This window comes from Hemitrygon akajei, chromosome 7, assembly GCF_048418815.1.
Source record: "Hemitrygon akajei chromosome 7, sHemAka1.3, whole genome shotgun sequence".
In the NCBI taxonomy this organism is placed as follows: domain Eukaryota; kingdom Metazoa; phylum Chordata; class Chondrichthyes; order Myliobatiformes; family Dasyatidae; genus Hemitrygon; species Hemitrygon akajei.
Window position 1 is genome coordinate 135012559 of NC_133130.1, and position 24601 is coordinate 135037159.

Genomic DNA, 24601 nt, shown 5'->3' on the forward strand with positions numbered 1-24601 from the left:
TCTAACTTCCACGTGTCCGATGTGGGGTCATCTGCATCCACGATGGCTGGTCTCTGGAGATGTTGCTGCCTGTGCTCCCAAAGTCTTTCCATCTTATTCTTTCCCTAATTAGATCAATCTATGATGCTTGAATATCGTTGGCTCAGGTCATCTGACTGACCTGTGTCAAATTCGCAATGGATATAGCCAGGGCTACAAGCAGCATTTCAAACCAGCCTAACCAGGTCACTCAAACACTGGGCCCAGTCAACCAGATCATAGGCTGCTCCTTCTGCAAACCTGCAGCTTCTTCTCTGAGAATGGTCTTGGGTTAAGCAGATCATTAGCAGAAACTCCTTCTGTCCACGTTCAACTGCTTTAATTATCCTGAAGCAAGAATCAATTCACCTAACAGTTCACAAAATAGCAGCTGCAAGGATAGTCTCACAAAATGGCCACTTCTATTTCGGCCATCACACAGCAAGAACAAATACTTTGTTTGACACCATCCTTGCCTCATTCTTGTTTATGGATTTGTAGATTATAGTTCTTCCTGGCCAACAAATTTCAAAGTACTCACTCCATAACAATTTCCTGTAAGTTGAGAAGTACTGACCTGTGACCCCCCCCCCCACAAAACCTGGCTTCATAAACTGTATGTGTTGTCCCAGTGGTTTCCAAGGAGCTCCACTCTTTCCCTGGGTACTTTCTTGCTCTTCAAATACATAAAATTCCACATAAAACAAAAGACCAGGCCCTGAGCCCTGCAGAATGTCGCTTCTTCCAGTCACAATAAAACGACGGTCATCTGTCACAGAGCTGATTTCAGATCTGGTTTTATGCTCTGCCTTGGAGCTGTTGTTTGCTGTGGGCAAGCTGGCTTCATTGAAAGTGTTGCTGACATTCATGCTGATGCTAAATGAATGGCATTTTTGTGACCTTCACACAATGTTCAGTCAGGCACTACCTTCCTTTATATCAATGCAGTCTTCCCTGAAATAATTTGCACCTTTCTCTCCATCTATTCCAGCAATTTTCTGGACACCAGAGTTAATCAACTGGCCTGTCTCTACTTTACCTCGACCTGTACTTCAGACATTGGCTGTCCTCACTGTTCTGAGTAGGGCTGATGGGAAAACTGTCAGGGCCTCCACAAGTCACTTCTTTTGTCAGCCTGGGATGTATTTCAATCAGGCCTGGCAAATGAACCACTTCCAAAGATTTTACTCTCCTCAGTACTTCCTTTTTACTGTGTCCCTCCATCCAACATTTCATGGACCCCTCAAGTAAGAACAACATGACCTCATATAATGTCAGCTTCAGTAATAAACCTGACCGATGTGCCCACATCCACAAATACCTCCTCTAAGTTATCCTAAGGATTCATTTGCAATTATTTTATGGGTGTCTGGAGGGAGCAGGGCAGTGGGATTAGTTTGTGGATGGATGCAGGGCTGAGAGGAGAGAGTGGGGCAGTGGGGTGGGGACTGATGGCTGTGGGGAGAGAGTGGGGCAGTGGGATTAGTTTGGGGACTGATAGGGCTGTGGAGAGAGAGTGGGGCAGTGGGATTAGTTTGGGGACTGATAGGGCTGAGAGGAGAGAGTGGGGCAGTGGGGTGGGGACTGATGGCTGTGGGGAGAGAGTGGGGCAGTGGGATTAGTTTGGGGACTGATAGGGCTGTGGAGAGAGAGTGGGGCAGTGGGATTAGTTTGGGGACTGATAGGGCTGTGGAGAGAGAGTGGGGCAGTGGGATTAGTTTGGGGACTGATAAGGCTGTGGAGAGAGAGTGGGGCAGTGGGATTAGTTTGGGGACTGATAAGGCTGTGGAGAGAGAGTGGGGCAGTGGGATTAGTTTGGGGACTGATAGGGCTGTGGAGAGAGAGTGGGGCAGTGGGATTAGTTTGGGGACTGATAGGGCTGTGGAGAGAGAGTGGGGCAGTGGGATTAGTTTGGGGACTGATAGGGCTGTGGAGAGAGAGTGGGGCAGTGGGATTAGTTTGGGGACTGATAGGGCTGTGGAGAGAGAGTGGGGCAGTGGGATTAGTTTGGGGACTGATAGGGCTGTGGAGAGAGTGGGGCAGTGGGATTAGTTTGGGGACTGATAGGGCTGTGGAGAGAGCGTGGGGTAGTGGGATTAGTTTGTAGACATGCAGGGCTGTGGGGAGAGAGTGGGGCAGTGGGATTAGTTTGGGGACTGAGGGCTGTGGAGAGAGAGTGGGGCAGTGGGATTAGTTTGGGGACTGAGGGCTGTGGAGAGAGAGTGGGGCAGTGGGATTAGTTTGTAGACATGCAGGGCTGTGGGGATAGAGTGGGGCAGTGGGATTTGTTTGTGGACTGACAGGGTGAGGGGAGAGAGTGGGGCAGTGGGATTTGTTTGTGGACTGACTCGGCTGTGGGGATAAAGTGGGGCAGTGGGATTTGTTTGTGGACTGACAGGGTGAGGGGAGAGAGTGGGGCAGTGGGATTTGTTTGTGGACTGACAGGGTGAGGGGAGAGAGTGGGGCAGTGGGATTTGTTTGTGGACTGACAGGGTGAGGGGAGAGAGTGGGGCAGTGGGATTTGTTTGTGGACTGACAGGGTGAGGGGAGAGAGTGGGGCAGTGGGATTTGTTTGTGGACTGACAGGGTGAGGGGAGAGAGTGGGGCAGTGGGATTTGTTTGTGGACTGACCGGGTGAGAGGAGAGAGTGGGGCAGTGGGATTTGTTTGGGGACTGACTCGGCTGTGGGGAGAGATCAGGCCAGTTGGGACTGCAGACTAGCGGAATAGATAACTGCATATAGAACAAAAATTGGTGTCTGACTTAGGAAAATAATGAAAGTTGATGATGTGTGAGGTGGTTGAAGTGGAGGAGCTGGTGTGCCCAGTGTCTGTGTTGTCTGGGTAACCCTGAGACTGCATTGAGCCCATTTTGCTACAGGATTACGGGTACATCCAAAGCACCTCCACCGACGTCTTGAAGAACTTTATCCAGACTCAGCCGGTGATAGCCAAACCCTTCAGTCTCTTTGAGCTCAGCAACATTGGACTGGTGAGTATCTGCTCCCTGTTCTCCTGTGTTCACTTTCCCCATCTCCTTTTCCCTTTTCACACAAGCTTTTGGAGGGAGTCTGAGGAAGGGCTTGGAGTGATATGTGAAGAGGATTTGAGTGGGAGGCTCTTGGTGTTAGTGACATTGTCCAAAGTTGGTGATGGTACTGTGGGCAGTGGGAATGGGACTGTATTGAGAAATGCTGGGGACACTGTCTCTGTGCATGAATGAATGTGAGTGAGCGAGAATGGCACTGCGCTTGCATGCAAGCGATGTTTAGAGCAGAGATTGATTAGTAAGGGTATCGAGAGTTATGCGCAAAGGCTGGGGTTGAGAGGGAAAATAAATCAGTATGTTAAAATGGCAGAGTAAATTCGATGAGCTGAATGGCCTTGTGAGCAGTGGTTCTGCGGGTACGGTGTGTTGGGAGGGGGAGATGGAGAGAGTAAGGGCTTGGTCACATCAGTGGGGTGTTGGTTGATGGGGGAGAGGGCTTTGGGCTGGAGCAGTGTGTGAGGGTCGCTTGGGACACTGAGCCATGAAATTTGCTGTTTGCTGACCTTCGTTTCCTTGCAGTTCGGAGCAGATACTCAGCAGAGTAAAGTGGCGCCCAGCAACGCAGCGAGCCGACCCGTGCTGGCCGTGAGTGAGCAGGTGAGTGGGGAGCGGGGGATAATGTTGTTGGACATGGGGCCACCGGAATCGTTTCACCCTGCCCCAGCCGCTCGCAATTACCAGGATACAGATTCCGCCCCCGCCAGAGGGGTGTTCCAGGGCACTGCCAGTTACTGGACTGCTGCGTGCTGCTGGCTGCCTTCTCTGACTACACACTGTCACTATGATCCAGCTTTCGCACACGGGTCGGTAGAGGGAACTGGGTCACACCGCATTGGAAATTGTTCCCATCTGTGTCCCTGGGGCAGCTGATTGCTGGCGGAGGAGCCAGCGTCGGGGTCCAGGATGCAGGGATGTTGAGCTCTGACTGGGACTGGAGCAGGTGTTCTCCCTGTACTCCTTCCCCCACTGCCTCGGAGCAGTTGTGACCTGCTGCCGAACGTCAGCGCAGTGAACTGTTCTGTTTCTGTCTCAGGGATCGAAAACGGAAATCTTCGTTGACGTCATCGAGCGTCTGACAGTGGTGATTGGAGCCAATGTAAGTCTGAGGGAGGTCCCAGCGACGTGGTGATGGTCTGACCAGGTGTCTGTCCCTCCCCTTCACTCCATCTTTCATCCCCTCTCCTCCTCCACCCACTCCCCCTCCCTGAGAATATCTCTTCACTGGAGTACTGAATTGTTACTATAGGTTCAATAGGCTTTTTTAAGGGAGTTAGTGTCATTTGGATAATGTGTGACAGTGTGATGGAGTAACAGATTAGTCCTGCTGTGGTGGGTGCTGGGGCAGGGATGAACAACCTGTCCTCTGGGTATTTCTTCTCTCCCTATTCTGCAGGGGAGTCTCCTAAAAGCAGACGTCCATGGAGTGGTGCGCCTGAAGTGCTTCCTACCCAGCAGTACAGGTGAGTGCAGCATTGGAGATACCGTAGTTGGGTGCTGTGGAGGGGTTCACCCGCACACACCATATTAACCATAGTCAGCCCTGTCCTGCGCCTGTTCGCTTGGCTCTTCCTGGCCTCCAGCGCCTGTTCTGGCTGCTCTATGCTGACCTCCCGCCTGCTCATATTGCTGTCCCACACCTGTCATACCAGCTCTCCACCCTGGTCCATCTCCTTCACCGCTCCACTCAGCTATACCCACATTTTGCCCATTCACCGCATTCTCCATTCTGTTACCCTTCATGGCTCAATGCTTCCACCGGTGTCTCATGTTTGTTGTTACTATTGATGTAGAAAGTAGCACAGGAACAGGATAAACAGTCAATGATATTGTTCAAACTAATTAAGCTAACTTTCTGCTTGCACATAGTCCTTATCCCTACATTCTCTGCTCATTCGTTGAAAGGGATTTGCACATTCCAGGCACCCAAAACAAAAACTTGGCCTGCACAGCTCCTGTAAACTCTTCCCCCCCCCGTTCACCTTTAAATTCATGCTCTCCTGAATGAAACATTTTGGCCCTCCCCCTCAGAATCTTCTCCCCTCAGCCTATACCCCGCAGGAACAATGTAAGTTCATCCAACCTCTCCTTATAGCACATTCCCTCTAATCCAGGTAAATCCGCTTTTGCACCCTCTCCAAAGAGGGTTACACGTCCATTACACGTCCTTCCTGTAATGAGGCAATCAGATGGATGCAATACCCCATATACCGTCTCGCCCAGAAAGCTGCAACGTTACTTCCCGTCACATGAACTCAAAGACTCGACTAATAAAGCCAAGCGTGCCCCATCAACCTGTGGACCGCATTTGGCTGATTAAACTTCACTCCCCACCACTGAGTGCACTGTCGCAAGAAAGCAGCATATCCACCATTAAAGACCGCACCATCCTGGCCTTGCTCTTCGCGCTGGGTAGGAGGTCCCACGCCACCAGGTTTCAGGAACGGTTAACCATCAGATGTAGATAATCACCACTGCTCTGAGCTTATGACCTTCACTCACTTTCTAGGATTCTCAATAAAAAATTTTAAATTTGCAGTTTGTCTTTTAAACGTTGGTTACTTGACAGTCCTTGTTTGTATATATACAGATTATTTGTAGATTCTTTCGTATTCTTTATATTTCCTGAAACAACCTCAATAAAGTGAGTCTCAAGATAATGTATGGTAGCATATACTCTGGCAATAAGTTTACTTTGAACTCTGGTGTATGACTTCTCTGCTTGTATCTGCAACTGATCTTTATCCTGCTGTACCCTTTGGCAATCTGCAACTCTGTCCACAATGCCATCGCTCTTTGTGTCACCTGCAAGCTCTAAAACACTCATCCAGCTCATTTATATGTATCATGGACAGCAGAGGTCCCAGTAGAGATTCATGTGGAGCACCAGTAGTCAGGGCCCTCCAGCCAGAGTTTTGAGCACTAACAAGAGAAAATCTGCTGATGTTAGAAATCCAACCAACACACACAAAATGCTGGAGGAACTCCGCAGGCCAGGCAGCGTCTATGGAAAAGAGTAAACAGTTGACATTTTGGGCCAAGACCCATCATCAGGGCTGCAAAGAAAGATGAGAAGTTAGAGCAAAAAGTTGGGGAGGGGGAGGAAGAATTACAAGGTGGTAGGTGATGGGGGAAACTGGGAGAGGGGAGGGTGAAGTAAAAAGCTGGGAAACTGATTGGTGATAGAGTTAAAGGGCTGGAGAAGGGGGAATCTTATAGGAGAGGACAGATGAAAGAAAGGAAAGGGGGAGGAGCACCAGAGGGTGGAGAGGGGCAGGTAAGGAAATAAGGTGAGAGGGGGAAATGGTGAAGGGGTGGTGGGAGGCATTACCAGATGTTTGAGCAAATGATGTTCATGCCTTCAGGTTGGAGGCTACCAGATGGAATATACAATGGGTGATTGATAAGTTTGTGGCCTAAGGTAGAAGGAGTCAATTTTAGAAAACATAGCACATTTATTTTTCAGCATGGTCCCTTCCTACATGTACACACTTAGTCCAGCGGTCGTGGAGCATACGGATCTTGGACCTCCAGAAAGTGTCCACAGCAGGGGTGATTGATAAGTTCATGGCCTAAGGTAGAAGGAGATGAGTTATATATCTCTCGTTACATGCACGTGCAGGTCAACTCTTTGAGTGATTATGCAGAAAGTTTGAAGTTAATAACTCATCTCCTCCTACCTTAGGCCACAAACTTATCAACACCCTTGATGAGTTATTAACTTCAAACTTTCTGCATAATCACTCAAAAAGTTGAACTGCATGTGCATGTAACGAGAGCTGTATAACTCATCTCCTTCTACCTTAGGCCATGAACTTATCAATCACCCCTCGTAAGATGTTGCTCCTCCAATCTGAGTGCGGCCTCATCACCACTGTAAAGGAGGGCATGGACTGGCATGTCAGAATTGGAATAGGAAGTAGAATTGAAGTGGGTGTCCACCGGGAGATCCTGCTTTTTCTGGCGAAGCGGTCTCCCAATCTACACGGGTCTCACCAATATACAGGAGGTCATGCCGGGAGCACGGGGTAGAATAGATGACCCCAATAGACTCGCAGGTGAAGTGTCGCCTCACGTGGAAGGACTGTTTAGGCCCTGAATGGTAGTGAGGGAGGAGGTGTAGGGACAAGTGTGGCACTTGTTCCACTTGCAAGGATAAGTGCCAGGAGGGAGATCAGTGGGAAGGGATGAATGGACAAGGGGGTCACGTAGCGAGCGATCTCTGTGGAAAACGGAAAGTGGGGGGAAGGGAAATATGTGCTTGGTGATGGGATCTCATTGGAGATGGCAAAAGTTACAGAGAATTATGTGCTGGATGTAGAGGCTACTGTAGTGGTAGGTGAGCTCAAGAGGAACCCTACCCCTGGGGGGGGGGGGGGAAGATGGGGCGAGGGCAGACGTGCATGAAATGGAAGAGATGCAGGTGAGGGCAGTGTTGATGATGGGGAAGGAAAGCCCATTTCTTTGAAGAGGGATCTCTCATTAACTCTGAAATGAAAAGCCTTACTCCGAGAGCAGATGTGGCAAAGATGGAGGAACTCAGAGAAGGGGATGGCATTTTTACAGATGACAGGGTGGGAAGAGATATAGTCCAGGTAGCTGTGAGAATCAGTGGGTTTGTAAAAGATATCGGTGTACATAGAGATAGAGACAGATAGAGAAAGTGGAGCAGGGTGTTAGAAATACCCAGGTAAATTTGAGGGCAGGGTGGAAATTGGGGGCAAAATTGATGAAGTGTTTGAGCTCAGCATGGGTGCAGGAAGCAGCCCCGTGCCATTGTCGATGTAGCGTAGGAAAAGTTGGGGAGTGATACCAGAGTAGGCTTGGAACATAGACTCCTCCATCCTCTGGAACCTTGTCTGTGGCTAGAATAGACAGCAGAGATCTCAGTCAAGGCTCCAACAATCTCATCTCTTGCCTCTCAATATCCTGGGGTATATCCCATCATGACTTATCCACCTTAATGTTCTTCGAGGCATCCATCACGTCTGTCTTAATCTCAAAATGCCTGGGTATAATAGCATGCTACACATTGTTCTCACTCTCCTGCATGTTCTTTGCTGTGGTGAATACCAATATAAATACTCATTTAAAACCACAAACACAACCTCTGCCTCTAAGCAGATGTTCTTTTATTCTCGAGTGATTCTTCCCTTTTCCTAGTTATCCCCTTGCTTATGTATGTACAGAATGCTGTGGGATTACTTTCCAAAGACATTGCATGGCTCTGCCTGGCTCTCAAATTCCCATCTGAGTTTCTTTTCCCCTAGCCTTATTATTTTCAAAGACTCCATTTGATTGAGCCATCTAATCCTTACATTTTTTTCTTCTCGACTCAGTTCATCACTTCTCTTGACATTCAATGACCCTTTACCTTTGCGGTCCTTGTCCTTCCTGACTGATCATATCTACCCTGTACTCTGTGCATTACATCGTCCTTACATCCTCACCTCTTAGATGTGGACTTGCCCAAAAACAGTTCTCCCTAGTTCCTGTCTAATACTCCCGTATTTTGGCCTGCTCCAATTCAATACTTTCCTGCAAGATCCATTCTTAAATATAGTTTTCTTAAAACTGAAGGAGTAGTGGTCACTGTTCCCCTACTGAAAGATCAACAATCACCCCAGACTCATTTCCAAATACTGGGTGCAGAGAGGCCCTTTGCCTCTTTGGACTATCTGCATACTGATTTAAGGAACCTTCTTTGAGCTGGTGTTTTATCTGTGTGTGTCCAGGCAATTGTCCCCCTCTGTCTGGAGCAGCTGGACACAGACAATGAGAAGGTAGATTGGGAGATAAAAAGTTCCTGACATGCTTCTGTTTCATGTTGCAGAGATCAGGATTGGGTTAAACGAAGAGTTCAGTGTTGGGAAAGCCGCGATCCGAGGTGAGAGATTTGGGGTTCTGGGAATATGGGGCTGTAGGTGGATTTTTGAGGTGCTAGTCCTCAGAAATGGTCGTGGAAGGAGGAGGGAAGTGAAGGAAGACCATGTGTTTGAGGGTTGGGGTGGGGAATGGGTGGGATTTATGGGACAGTGCATGATTTGAAATGGCTTAAGGATCACTGAGAGATCAGTACGAGTTGATGTGTTAACTCTAGACCCAAGGTTGATGCTTGCCCAATTCCCCAAGCCCTTAATTCCCCCAGATCTATGGTAGCACTGGAAATGTACAGTGATTCAGTCCCTGCAGCTGGAACAATGTTTTCTCCCCACCCTTCCTCATCTCTATAACACTAACAGCTACTGCAAAAACATCCTCTACCCTCCCAGTCTCCTGGGTTCCTACCATTCTGCACGCCCCATCCACTGGAACAAACGCCGCTCCCCATCATTCTACGCAGGTGACCCCTCCATTCTGAAACCATCTCCCTTGCTTCTAGATTAAGGGTCTGCAACCTTTTCTATGCCATGGACCCCTAGCATGTGGTCTGTGGACTCCAAGGTTGGGAATCCCTCTTCTGGATTCTCCCCCCAATTAGGAAATATATCCTAGAGCAGGAGTGGGCAAACTTTTTGACTTGTGGGCCACAAAGGGTTCTAAAATTTGACAGGGGGGCCGGACCAGGAGCAGATGGACGGAGTGTTTTGGTAATACACCTCATAAGAGAAAATAAAATATCATGGGATATGTAGAAAACATGTGCTTTAATTTCAATTGAAAATGAACAAATGCATTACAACAAAATATCTGTCTTTGAAGTCCCATGGTATTTAGCTATTTATTGAAATGACTTTTAAAACACTGAAAATTAAATGAATAAAATACAGCTTTTTTTAATAGTAACAGTTATTATTTTAAAGCACTGAAAATTCTGTTATCCTTCAAGATATTATCATCATCACTCTCCTCCTGACTGTCTTTATTTCAAAAACGGTAGGAGATACAGGTCTACTTGTCCTGCTCCTTCTTATTCAATTGTCCCCTGTGCCAAAACTCAACAACGACCAGCACAAGGACAGAACAGTGACAGCGCGCCAGTATGCGGAGTGCGTTATTTGATCTGGAGCGCATTTTTTATTTTGAGAACGTACGTGCACCTGCGCACTACTCATGTCCATCACTTAACAGAAATGACATGTAACATGGAAGGCTTATTGAAAAAAATATTTTCAAATGCATTTTTTACATAACACAACGAAGAAACTTATTTTTAATTTCAGTGGGAACAGTGTTGTTGGTCTCCCTTTTTAGCCAGCGCATCAAAGTCTGAATTTAGTTTTGTTGTGGCGAAAACGCCAGAATTGCGGGGAAAAAACGTTAACAAGGTTTATTAATATAATTTCATCAAGTTCTGCGGGCCGGATTAAAAAGCTTAACGGGCTGCATATGGCCCCCGGGCCGTAGTTTGCCCATGCCTGTCCTAGAGCGTCTCTGCTTCCTTCATTTTCTGCATTCCAGGAGTCCACCTGGTGTTTCAATCCTGAACTGCCTCTGACAATCTGAAAGTATCACAGCAGATGCTGGAAACACTTAACCATTCAGGCAGCATCTGTTGGTAGAGTAACAGACTGGTCTACAAACAGGAGTGAGGAAAACTAGTGGCAGAGATGTTGGGGAGGGTGTGGGGTGGGTAAAATGGATGAGATGTCTCTGATGGGATGAGACCAAATAATTGAGCTGAAACTACAACAACCAGAATAACCGGTTCTGGTACAGATGCAAGTTAGAGAATTTGATACCAAGTCCTAAAAGATGTACAGTACATTGACCTTGGTCCTCTCTGTTAATAGTACAGGAGGTCTGGTGGGAGATTGTTCTTCATTGATCTTGGTCCTTGCTGTAATGGTAGGTTACAGACCAAAGAGTCAGACTGAGGGGTGGGGGGGGGGTGGAAACTGGGGGAAATTACACTGGCAGGGAACAGGATACACAGGACCACCCCTGTGGACTGACTGGAGATGTCATCCAGTCTGCATTTGGTTTCTCCAGTGTAGAGGAGAACACACCGTAAATATTGAATGTTGGGCACTAGAGTGGAAGAAGTGTGAGTGGATCAATGGTTTGGGTCCCTGGATGGTGGGATGGGAGAGGCGAATAGACAGGTTTTACACCTCCTGCAGTTCCCTGCGAAAGTGCCATATGACAAGGTGTGATTAGTGAGGATGGAATGGAGTCTGTACCTGGCTCAGTTTTCTTCCTTCTGTTTGTAGCCCCACTACCAAAAACATGTCACACAGCCAGACTCACTCTGATCCTACCAGCTGCACTCATGTTGTCTCACCCTACCAGATATTTTCTCTCAGTTCTACACATCTGTCCTCCATTTTCTTTGCCACTGAGAATTAACTCATTTTCTCCCTTAACCAGTTCTGATCAAGTGTTCCAGACCTGAAAGGTTAACTGTTTCTTTATCTACAAGCGCTGCCTTAGCTGTTTCCAATTTTTGCTCTCATTTTAAATCATACCTTCATTGCAGACACATTTCTCAATGTGTCAACCTATAAATTGCGGCAGGATTTCCCAACTTTAAATCCCGTCCTGCGTGTAGTGAAGCTGAGTGTTCCATGCGTTTAAAATGGCTGGCGGTGTCTCCAGTGTTTGCTCTGAAGTGGGTTGTGACAGTAACGGGGAGCCTGTGGGGTTCGGAGTTTAGGATTGTTTACCGTTCCTCACAGAGGTCTGTGTTGTTTCAGGGTACGGTACTGCTGTCAAGGTCGACGAGTGCAGCTTTCATCAGTCGGTGAAACTTGAAGAGTTCGAGACTAACCAGATCCTGAGAGTCGTCCCACCCCAGGGGGAGGTAATCAATGCAACAAACTCCCACCCTCGGGGAGGGCAATCACTGTGGCATGCATTCCCTCCTCAGAGGGAAGGTAATGAGTGTGGCACCTATGCTGGGGAAAGGTAAACAGCATGCTGCACACGCCTCCCTGGGGAAGGTGATCAGTGTGACACATACTCCCACCCCAAGGGGAGGGTGGTCAGTGTGACACCCCACACCACTGACGCTGTGTGTTCTTGCCCTGCAGATGACCCTGATGCAGTACCAGCTGTCCGATGACCTTCCAGCCCCCCTCCCATTCCAACTATTTCCCACCGTGGATAGAGACATGAACAGCAAGTAAGGAACGGGATTCCATCCCAAATCTTTATCGATGTCCCTCGATCCAGTAACTGAGGGAGGAGAGAATGTTCAGGGTAGGGGGTGGTCTTTGATTATGTAGGCTGTTTTACCGAGCCAGTGGGAAGTGTAGAAACAATTTGTGGACAGGAGGTTGCTTTTGTAACGTGCTGAGCTGTGTTCGCAACTCTGCAGTTTCTTGCAGTCTTTTGCAGAGCAGTTACCATACCGAGTTGTAATACATACAGACAGAACATTTTCTATGACGTATCAGTAAAACTTGGTAATGATAACTGGGGCATGCCAACTTTCTTCAGCCTCCTGAGGAAGTAGGGACATTGGTGAGCCTTGGTCTTTATGCTTACATGGTTGGAGCAGAATTCAATCCTCGGAACCTGAAGCTCTCAACCCTCTCTGCCTTGGTGTTGGAGATGGAAACTGAGCATGTGACCACCTTCCTGAAGTCAACGATCAGCTCTTTCGATATGCTGACATTGAGGAAAATACTGTTGTCATGACACGATTTCCTTCCTATACTCTGACTTGTGATTTTGTGAGATTCACTAAAGTCATGTCATCTACAACCTTGTAGATGGAGTGAGAGCAAAGCCCAGCCACGCATTCAGGAATGTACAAGGGAGTGCAGGAGGGAGCTGAGGATGCAGCCTTGTGGGGCACCAGTGTTGAGGATAATCCTGGTGGCGGTATTGCTGTCCTTATACGCGTTTCCCCCACTCTCCGAAGGTAGCGCGTTCCTATGAAACCATTTGTAAGCTGAAATGTCGTAAAGCGAAGAAGCAATTACTATTAATTTATATGGGAAAATTTTTTGAGCGTTCCCAGACCCAAAAAATAACCTACCAAATCATACCAAATAACACACAAAACCTAAAATAACACTAGCATATAGTAAAAGCAGAAATGATATGATAAATACACAGCCTATATAAAGTTGAAATGTTGTACGTACGGTGTAGTTTTTCACTTATCAAAATCGGGAAGACAGTGAGCCAAAATCGATGTGGAGAAAAAAAATCGGCACGTACACACATGCGCACACAACAGCCCGCACAAGGCTTCACGGTCATGGTAGTCTTTCTCAGGGTAAACACACGCATAAAGAGGGCATCTTTTTTTTATAGAAGCGCAAATCCTCTGTGGTTAGTGAAAACAGGTACTAATGTAGGTCTTTAGTAACAGCGAGCTGTCGTAAAGCGAACGTTCAAAAGACGGGCCACCTGTAGTTTGCAGTAAGTTGGTCATGAAGTCAAGAATCCAAATGGAGAAGAAAGTGTTGAATCCTGGGTTTCAGACATTGGAGATGTTTGATTGGAATTATGTATTGAAGATGGAGCTGTAGACAATAAACAATAGTTAAATGAAGGTGACTATACTGTTTAGGTGCTCCAGAGATGAGTGTAGACCACCATAGACCAGTCTTGGTAGTAGATAAATTACAGTGGGTCCAGGTTGCCTGGGAGGCTGGAGTAGACGTGTGCCATGACCAACCTCTAAACTCTTGGAGGAGTCAGATGGACTCCTCCAATGATGGAGGGTGTCAGAGCCACCAGGTGGCTACCTTATTTTCCTTAGGTACTGGGATGATAGTGCTCTTCTTAAAGCAGGTGGAACCTCAGACTGAAGCAAAGGAGAGGTTTAAAAATGTATGCAGATACCCCTGCCTGCCAGCTGATTTGTGCTGGGTCTTAGGACATGGCTGACACAGACAGACAGACATACTTTATTGATCCTGAGGATCAATTACCATCCACACTATTGCTTTCCAAGGGTTCATACTTTACAAGACTGATCTGGCCTTTGCAGTGGGTTCAATTGCATTTTCGGAGTGAGTGATCTTATGCCAATCCACTTACGTTTAAAAAAAAATCTGTGGAATGCGTTAAGCTCAACAGGAAGGGATGTGCCGTTGTTGATGGTGCTGCCTGACTTTGTTTTGTAGCACCTCGCAGCACAGAAGCTCATCTGTTTCCTTAGAACAAACTGTATGATGATCTCCACGTTTCAACTCCTGTTTGTAAACAGGCAGGAGCACATCCCAGTGGTCTGATTTACCAAAGTGTGTGCAGACATCTTTGACAAATCTTTACCAATGGTCAAGGGTGCGTGGGTCCTTGGTGGGAGAGGAGATGTATTCGGTAACACATTCTTGAAGTTAGTACAACTGAAGTCACTGGCGATGATGAGGAGGACTTTCGGATATTTAGATTAGATTTAGATTTATTTAGTACATGTACCTCAAAACGTAGTGAAATGTGTCATTTGTTTCAACAACCAGCGTACCCAAGGATGTGCTGGGGCAGCCCACCAGTGTCGCCATACATTTCATTTTGAGGCTGCTGTTCACAGAATGTAGTTAATTGAGTGAGGTTTCAAGGCGATCTGAGGTGGGAGACTGCCATCACAGTAGTTGCAGTGACCTCCCGTGGCAGGTAGTACAGGCAGCACTTCACTATTCAATATTCCAAAAGAGGTGAGCGGGATCTTATCTGAGCACCACGAGGAGTTGGTTAGGAAGCAATCACCGCCACCACTTGCTTTGTCCGAGGACGCCGTACGGTTTCTCTGGTGAACCGAGAAGCCCGATGGGTTGAGTGGCGCGGTCAGATGAAGGAGTGAGACAGCATATAACAGTCATTCAGATTCCTTTGGTAGGTCAGTCTCAGTTTTAATTCATCAACTTTTTGCTCAGTGACTTGAAGATTAACTAGTAGCCTGCAAAAGCCTGGAAGTGCCTTCCTCCACACTTAAGGACAGCTTCTATCCTGCTGTTGTAAGACTGTTGAATAGTTCCCTTGTAATATAAGAAGTCTTGACCTCGCAATCTACTTCATTATGGCCTTGTACCTTGTCTGACTGCGCTGCACTCCCTTTGTAACTACAACACTTTATTCTGAATATTGCTACTGTTTTACCTTTAACTACCTTGATGTAGTGATGTGACAAAATGATCGGTACACCTTGCTGGCAAAACAAAGCTTTTCATTGTACCTGGTAATCTGACAATAATAAACCATTTACCAATTACTGACACACCCAATATAGGTGACTATGTTGGGACAGGTTGCTGTGGTCCCTGCTGTCCCCTCTGTCTCTCTCAGAACGAGGGACAGAGCAGGCATTACAAGCTGACGTAGTCACGGCATGAAATCATTTCCTGGGACTTGGTGAGGGTTTTCAGTCACCCAACCTTCTTTACTTCGTCTCTATTCATGTCTGTTCTCTTCCTTCCCCAGGGTACTGACTGTGTTCCTGAAACTCCGCTCTGATCTTCCCCCAAAAAGGTGAGCTGCATCGCACGTGGTTCAGCTGGTGAAGGGGGTGGGGGTGTCCGTCGGGTTCCCGTAGACCATCAGCCCTTTCTGCCCTTATCCCCCTTGCCGTCTCAACTCCTGACCTACAAGACAGAGGTACAGAAGTAGGCTCTTACTAATCAAGAAACTATCAAACTCAATTTAAATATATCCAATGACTTGGCCTCCACAGCCGTCTGTGCCAATGAATTTCGCAGATTCACCACCCTCAGGCCAAAGAAGTTCCTCTATCTCTGTTCTATTCTCTCACTGTAGGAAACATCTGTCCAAGAACACTCTATCTAGGCCTTTCAGAGGTTTCAATGAGATACCCTTTCTTTTTCAATCGTTTCCAGAGGCTCCTCTGGACCCTCTCCAATGCTAGCATATCCTTTCTTAGATAAGAGATCCAGAGCTACTCGCAATACTCCAAGTGTGGCCTTACCATTCTTTTATAATGCCTCAGAAATACGTCCTTGCTTTTATATTCTAGCCCTCTTGAAATGAATGCTAACATTGCTCTTGCCTTTCTTACCACTGACTCAACCTGTAAGTTAACCCCAAGAACCTTTGAACCTCTGATTTCTGAATTTACTCCCCATTTAGAAACCATCTACATCTCTATTCCTTCCACTAAAGTATATGATCACACATTCCCTACACTATATTCCATCTACGACTACTTTGACCACTCCTAATCAAAGACCTGCAGACTCCCCTTCTTCCTCAACACTACCTGCCCCTTCACCTATCTTTGTATCGTCCACAAACTTGGGCAAAGCCATCAATTTCGTTGTCCAAATCATTGACATACTGTGTAACTGAAAAGAAGCGATCCCAACACTGATCCCTAGTCACCAGAAGACAAACACAAAAGGCCCTCTTTATGCTTTGACTCCTGCCAGTCAGCCAATCTTCTGTCAATGGTGGTATCTTTCCTGTAATACCACAGGCTCTTACCTTGTTCAGTGGCCTCATGTGTGGCACCTTGTCAAAGGTCTTCTGAAAATTCAAGTAAACAACATCCACTGACTTTCCTTTGCCAATACTGCCTGTTGTTTCCTCAAAGAATGCCAACAGATTAGTCATGCAAGATTTCCCCATAAGAAAACATTGCTGGCTTTTGCCTATCTTATCAACTGTCTCCAAGTGCCCTGAAACCTCATCCTTAATAATGGTTTCAAATATCTTACCAACCACTGAAGTCAAGCTAACTGGCCTATAATTTCCTGTCTTTTGCCCCCCTCCCTTCTTAAAGAGTGGAGTGAAATTTGCAATTTTCCAGTCCTCAGGAACCATACCAGAATCTAACAATTCTTTAGATGACTATGAATGCCTCTACAATCTCTCCAGTTACCTCTTTAAGAACCTTGGGGTGCAGTCAATCTTGTTCAAGTGATTTACCAATCTTCAGACCTTCGACTTCCCAATCACCTTCTCCTTAGTAATAGCAACTACACTCACTTCTGCCCCTGACACTTGAATTTCTTGTGTACTGGTGGCCTTCCACATTGAAGAGTGATACAAAATACTTAGTTTGTCTACCATTACCACCTCTCCAGTGTCATTTTCTAGCAGTCCTATATAGAGTCTCGCCTCTCTTTTATTATTTGTATATGTGGAAAAAAACCCTTTTGGTATCATGTTTTATATTATAGGCTAGCTTCCCTTCATATCACAACTTCTCTCTTCTTAATGCTTTTTTGTTGACTTCTGTTGGTTTTTAAAAGCTTCCCAATACAGTACTTTATTTTCCTGGTTATTTTTGCTATATTGTATTCCTCTCTTTTGCTTTTATACTGATTTAACTACCCTGTCAGCTACCTCCTCTCCCATGCCTTTGTAGCTCCCTTTACTCCACTGTGATACTGATATCTCTGATCTTAGTTTCTTCCTCTCAAACTGCAGGGTGAATTCTATCATCTGATGATCACTGTCTCCTAGGGTTCCTTTACATAAGCACCCTAATAAATCTGGTTCATTACACAACATCCGATCCAGAATTGCTTTTTCCCTAGTGGGCTTAGCCACAAGTTGCTCCAAAAAACCATCTTGTAAGCATTCTACAAATGCTTATGGTGAAGATTCCGGACTAGACTGGAATCAAAGGGGATGCTCAACAGCTGTGGCAGGGTTTAACTGCCATAACCTTCTACAAAGTTAAATCTAGCAACGCAGGGACAGCAGAGCTTCGCTTCCAGATGAGCTCAATACCTTCTATGCTTGCTTTGACCATCAGAACAGGGAGGAACCATTACGCACCTCCATGTCTCCCCTGATCCTTTGGTCTCGGTAACTGAAGATGAAGTGCAGGTTGCCCTCAAGAGAGTGAATCCAAGGAAAGTATCCGGTCCAGATGGAGTACCTAGTCGAATACTGAAGATCTGTGCTGTCCAACTGGCTGGTGTATTCACGGAGATCTTCAACCTCTTGCTCCGGCAGTGTGTGGTACTCACCTGCTTCAAACAGTCTTCAATTGTACTGAAGGTATCCTGCTTCAATGACTGTCGCCAGTGGCCCTTATATCCACAGTGATGAAGTGACTTGAATCTGTTCTAATTCACCTACCGAAGCAACAGGTCTACAGCAGTGTCATTGCATTGGCTCTTCACACAACTTTGGAACATCTGGACAGCAAAGATGCATACATCAAGATGCTCTTTATAGATTACAGCTCAGCATTTAATACCATCATCCTCTCAAAACTAATCAATAAATTCCAAAACCTGCACCTCAAAACCCCCTTGTGCAATTGGATCCTCACTTGTAGATCCTAGTCACTCTGGATTGGGTAAAACATCTCCACAATTTCCATCAGCATGGGAGCGCCACAGCAATGTGTGCATCCCCCCCCCCCCCCCCACTCTACTGGGGGTTGGGATCCTGTGTGGCTAAGCACAGCTCCAACAGCACATGTAAGTTTGCTGACAACTCTAAACACCACTTGTGGGCTGTATCAAAGGTGGGGATAAATAAGCATACAGGAGGGAGATTGAAAATTTGACTGACTGGTGTCATAACAACAACCTCTCACTCAATGTCAAGAAGACCAAGGAATTGATTGTAGACTTCAGGAGAGGAAAACCAGAAATCCATGAGTCAGTAATTATCAGAGGTGGAGAGGGTCAGTAACTTTAAATTCCTGGGTGTCATTATCTCAGTGGACCTGTCCTGGACCCATCCTATGAATACTATTGTGAAGAAAGCATGACAGCACCTCTGCTTCCTCAGGACTCTGCAGAGGTTCAGCATGTCATCAAAAACCATGGCAAACTTCTATCAAAGTGTGGTGGAAAGCGTGCTGACATCCTGGTATGGGAACACCAATGCTTTTGAGTGAAAAATCCTGCAAAGGGAAGTGGATTTGGCCCAGTACTTCAGGGGCAAAACCCTCCCAACCATTGAGCACATCTACATGAAACATTGCCATAAACAGCATCCATCAGAGGCCCTCGCTACCCAGGTCATGCTCTTTGCTTGCTGCTGCCATCAGGTAGAAGTTACAGGTCTCACACCACCAGGTTCAAGAACGGTTACTACCCCTCAACCATCAGGCACTTGGAACAAAAGGGGATAACTACACTCGCTCTGCTTTTGGTGTTCTCACAACCGATCGGCTCACTTTTAAGGACTCTTTTTCACGTTATTTATTGCTATGAATGTCTGCATTTGCAGTTTGCTAATAAATTTTACTTTGAACTTTGAAAATTCCTTCTCTTGGGATCCACACCAACCTGATTTTCCCAATCTACCTGCACATTGAAATCTCCCATGACTATGTAACAATGCCCTTTTTTACATGCCTTTTCTATCTCCCTTTTTTAATCTGTATCTTACATTCTGGCTATTGTTCGGAGGCCTGTATCATCTCATCAGGATCTTTTTACTGTTATGGTTTAACTCTAGCCACAAGATGTAGAATCTTCTGATCCTATGTCAGCTCTTTCCAAGGATTTCTAAGAATTTGATATTTTTACCAAAAGAACTACCCCACCTGCTCTCCTTGCCCTTTTGTGTCCTTGAATGTTAAGCGTTCAACTACCATCTTTCAGCTCCGACTCAGTGATGCCCATGCCATTCCTGCCAATCTCCAGCTGTGCTACATGATCATCTACAATAACATATACTGTGTACATTCAAGCTTTCAGTCCTGTATTTACTTTATAAATTTGTCTTCATGTTACTGGAAGTTAAATTCTTATCGCTTTCTAAAATGCCTTTTTATTTATTCCGATGTCTTGCTCCAACGTTCTTTCCTCTCTGACCCCTCCCCATATGCACCTCTCTCCACTGACAATTTTTATCACTGTACTCAACCATCTTTGCTACGTGTTACCTACTGCCCCCCCCCACCCCCCCCCGCCACGACTTTGTTTGCCTCAGTCTCGGTGACCTTTTCCATATCCTTGGGTTCCACACAACATCGGCCTCCTCCTCATTGCCGCGTGAGACGACCTGACATTTGCACTATTACTAATGATCCTGTTTTTCATTTCAGTCAAGCTCTGAACGTTACTGTGCATCTTCCAGTGCCCAAGGGAACAACAAGGTTAGAGCTTTAACTCGCAGTTCACTGCGTTATGTTCCACTCCATAATTCACCTGACACTCTCACAGCAATAGTGAGGGATCCAATCACAGAGTGGGTCACCTCAAGCTGCTGTTTATTGTCAAGTCAGCAGTAGGACAAGTGGTGGTGAAGAGGCAAGAATGAGATATCTGGCAATGTGGTGTGATCTGGGGGCTGGGATCCTGTAATGTGCAATGATCTATAAAAGGGATGGCATTATGTAATGTGCTGTGGTCTGTGTTAACAGTGTGTTTATGGGGTGGGGTTCTATTTGGTAATGTGCAGTGGTCCAGAAGTCTTCCCCTTTAGCAGAACAATAATGCCCACAGTGCTCCAGCTGTGCTCTCTCCAAGGCCCAGCATAGTGGTAGTATGTTCTAAAACATCTTTAATTTGTAGCCTCTTCCTCTTGAGATCAAATGCCATTCTCCATTTGCTGTTGTCCAAGGTTTTCAGTGACGTGAAAAACAATACTGGGTCTTTTACCATTTAGAACAAGGCTCAGTATTTCTTTGTCCCACTTCAAGTTTCTCAACTCTTTTTGCACATTCTGTCACTTATTTTGTATCATCAGTAAACTCGATTACATTTGCTCCTCCCAGTCATAGGTTTTGAATCATCAGGATTCAGGCATTGATCCCCATGGTACCCACTGCTCATCCACCCTGTTACTAGAGAAGGGTCTGTTCTATCTCATTCTCTGACCACCTACATGGGGACCTTATCAAGCACCCTCTGAGAATCCAAGTATGGCAGTTTCACTGTCTCCCCCCTCCATCTGATGCATCCTCAAAGATTTTTGGGGTATGATTTCCCCTTCATACTTTTTGTCTTTGTCCGGGAACACTGCTATTTGTGCTGATAGCACCTTGGTTTGTGTAAATCCCAGCATTTTCCCTGGTGGCTTGGTAGGCCTGTTTTCAGGAATAGCTTCTTCCCCTCTACCATGATTTCTGAATGGACATTGAACACTACCCTCACTACTTTTTTATTTCTATTCTATTTTATAGTTAAGCTACTTACTATAGTTCAGGTTTTTTTTTGCATTATGTATTGTGCTGCTGCTGCAAAGACAACAAATTTCATGACATATGCCTGATTTAACTTCTGATTCATTTTCTTTCATACATTTACTTTTGTTTAACCTGCAGGAACTGTCCCTGAATACACCCACGAATATCCATTAACTCTGTAGTCACTGCTGTCAAAGGTCTCAATGGAGGTGATCAGGTTATTGGGGTTTATCATTCCATGGTTTGGTCCTGTAACATGCTGTGGTCAGAATAGGGTTTAGATCATTGTTCTTCAGCCTGCAGCAGGGTTTCACCTTGCAATGTGTTACTGTCTGTTCTAATGACTGTGAATGGTGATTAATTCTGGCCTATGTTTCAGTCTCTCCCAGGAACTAAGCAGTCCTGATCAGTCTGCTGAGTTGGAGGTTGACACTAGGTCCGTGCACTGGCAGATCCCCACCTTTCCTGGAGGCTCACAGTTCACTGCACTGTTCAAGGTGAGAGTGCTGGGGTAGGGAGCTGTGCCACACTGCTCAAAGCATTTGGAGATTAAACAAAAAAGAAATTTGGTTTATTCTCTACTTGGGAAGGAGTGATGGTGCTGTCAGTCCCTTCGCTGAGCAGGGACACTTGGACAGGCAGACCCATTCCCCTGGTCTCAATGTAGTTTAGTGGGGTGAGATTCATGGCAAAAGGTAACCATGTTCACATTCCTTTTGTGCAGCTGGAGGTCCCTGGACTGAGTGCCTCATCGTTGCTGGAGCTTGGCCCCATCTGCATGCAGTTTGAGCTACCCATGACAACCTGCTCAGGGCTACAGGTCCGATTCTTGCGTGTGACTGCCTCGCAGGCTCCACTGCCTCATCGCTGGGTCCGCTACGTCACACACAGCAACTCCTATGTTATCCGCATTTGAAGTACTAATGAGAATAGGTTTTCGGGGAGGTGCAACTATCCAAGAATGCCCAAGAATTGAGCCCCATCAATGTAAGGAGGCCACTTAATCAGGTTATTGCGGCAGTGCTATTCCGTCAGAGAAAATTACCTGGGTAGTGATCACAGAGCCATCCTGATGAGTTACTGGGACAGAGGCAATGATTCCATCATTGCAGTGCTTTCAGAACAAATGTACATTTAATGTAAATAAGAATCTTTGAGTGTGTGCATTCAGTATAATTTATGGAGGATGGAAACTAGAGTCCAATCAATATGGCAGTGAAGCATGTGTGATGTCACAGGCATAAGGATCTCTGCAGCAGATCAGGAGAGGAAGGGAAGTGTTAGAGCAGCTGTGATCGGGAAGAAATGTGTTTGTGAGCTGGCGAGTTTTTAAGGATTGGTTTGAGGGAGGAACGAGGGGATTGGCAGACAATAAATAGTGAAGTAATTAAAGTTACAGATGTGCACAAGGCCAGAAATGAAAATGAAGAGTGATCTTACAATTGTACGGCAAAGAGAAGTTACAGAAGTAATGAAGGGCAAGGACATGGAAGGGTTTTCAAACAAGGGTCAGAACTGAGCTGTTCCTTAACTGCAAATATCACTCAGCAAGCATGTTTGAGTTGGATGATCATGTACAGGCAGCAGAGGGGGTTGGATGGGCATGGGGCGGGGGAAACGGGGTTAGAGAGTGAGAAGATTGTTGAGATTTGGAATGATCAAATTTAAGAGTGACCATGATACAGAAAGGTTTGAGCAGCTGAAGAGGGGCAGCAACAGATCAGGTGTATGTCCTGAAAGTTCAAGTTGGTGTCAGAATGAAACAGAACCAACATTTTGAATAAAAACGAAAATCTTAAGTAATTAAGTCATGATGTTTAATTAAAACTAATCCTTTCATTCTGCACATGGTCTACATGCTGATTCTTTGCTTAGCACTGCAGTTTTGACACCAACCAATATATAAAACAAAAACTGCTCCATGCATTGTCTTTGAACCTATCCCTCTTACTGTATCCTCTAGTATTAGACATTTCAACCCTGGGTAAGAGATACCACAAGTCTATCGATACCTCTCGGTTTTATAGACTTCTCAGTTCTCCCCTCGTATATATTAAACAATCGAAGTTTGTCCAACCTCTCCTTATAGCAGATATCCTGTAATCTTGTTAAACTTCTGTACCCTGACCAAAGTCCCCACATCTTTTCTGTAACAGGTTGACCACAATGTACAGTAACCAGAATTTTACAAAGCTGCAAATTAACATATTGACTCTTGTACTCAGTGTCTTGACTAATAAATGTAACATGCCATATACCTCCTTTAGCACTTAATCAACCATGGACATATCAAATCCAGAACAAAAATGTATAACCACCTGGTTCAGTAACAGCTTGCAGGAAGATGGATGAACAGGGAGTGAGTAGAAAGCTTGTGGTTAGAACAGACATTTTAGAGTAAATGAGTAACACCAGGTGGTGTCACTTTAAAGTTTGAAACATTTGTAGTGTCATTGTGTGTAATCTTGATGACAAGTAGATCCAAAGAAAAATCCCAGACCAGTCAGAAATATTTTTCCATCTTCTCTCAGACACAGGCAAATGTACCTCAATTCTTCCTGAAATCCAGGGGGAAAACCCTCATTTGCATGGTGTCTGTTGGCAGTTTACCGCTGGTAAAGCTGAACTGCACTTCCCCTGCAGACTACATTAGTATGGTTTCACCTAGTCTATAAAATTTGTTTTACTATCACTGGCCTTGGGTCATTACAATGATGAAATGTACACAATCCCCCGCTACTTCTCTTTGAGCTTCCATGGTCCATGCCTTTGTGAGCAGATCTGTTCCTATTCCAGCCCACCACCCATGCAATGTTTGTGATTCAATGCATCTATCATTGGTGACGTTTGATGACAAACAGAAAGATCCAATATCATAGCTCCACATACTTCCTTCCTGAAACCCCAGGACTACACAAGGACAAAGTAGAGGGGCTTGGGTGGGGAATATGGACAAGGTTAGTGAGAACAAAGTAAGGTAATGTACTCATTCACAATGATGCATACTGTAACACTTCATTAAAGGTGATAGGTTGGGTATTGTTAATGTTCAAGTGGACCTGGCTGTATTACTTTGAGGTTATTACTAGTGTTAAATGGTACATAAGCCTTTATAACAATAACATTTGATTACAGGAGTTAGGAAATCCTAGTTAGAGCAAGTCTTGGGAAGACCATATCTAGAGTGTCATGTGATTTAGTCTTTTTGCCTTAAAGACAGTGCAAAGATTCACAACACGGTGATGATAGAATATAGTTGTGATCCACTGTTTAGAAAGAGAGCTCTCATTGAAACTTCAGGGCTAGATAGCCAAATGCAGGGAAAACAATCCCCAAATGGAGGCTAGTTTCAGATTGATTTTTTTTCCCCTTGAGGCTTGAGTAGTGCAATTCACTACCCTTGAGGAATTTAAAAGAGACAGGTTTTTAGACATCCAGGAATATGGCAATAAAAGATAGGCCATGATCACTCGAATATTGATGTAGGGTTGATGAACAAAATAGCCAATTCATACAATTTCACACTGTCTTCACCTTTTATGCCAGATTCTTAATTCAGTATCAATCCCTCTGATTCTGTCA

At 45.6% G+C, this 24601-nt stretch overlaps 1 protein-coding gene across 2 annotated transcripts in view; it reads left to right on the forward strand.

Moving 5' to 3' along the window:
* The window catches only part of ap4m1 (adaptor related protein complex 4 subunit mu 1), a 29217-nt gene extending 6395 nt beyond the window's left edge, over window positions 1-22822 (forward strand). For both annotated transcript variants that reach the window (XM_073052042.1, XM_073052043.1), the window contains exons 5-15: window positions 2899-3009; window positions 3586-3663; window positions 4100-4162; window positions 4460-4526; window positions 8897-8950; window positions 11700-11806; window positions 12036-12127; window positions 15382-15429; window positions 19937-19987; window positions 21399-21516; window positions 21744-22822. In XM_073052042.1, coding sequence (XP_072908143.1) covers window positions 2899-3009; window positions 3586-3663; window positions 4100-4162; window positions 4460-4526; window positions 8897-8950; window positions 11700-11806; window positions 12036-12127; window positions 15382-15429; window positions 19937-19987; window positions 21399-21516; window positions 21744-21935 — 981 coding nt within the window. In that variant the 3' untranslated portion in view covers window positions 21936-22822. The remainder of the gene's footprint in view (window positions 1-2898; window positions 3010-3585; window positions 3664-4099; window positions 4163-4459; window positions 4527-8896; window positions 8951-11699; window positions 11807-12035; window positions 12128-15381; window positions 15430-19936; window positions 19988-21398; window positions 21517-21743) is intronic.
* The last annotated feature ends 1779 nt before the right edge of the window (window positions 22823-24601 follow it).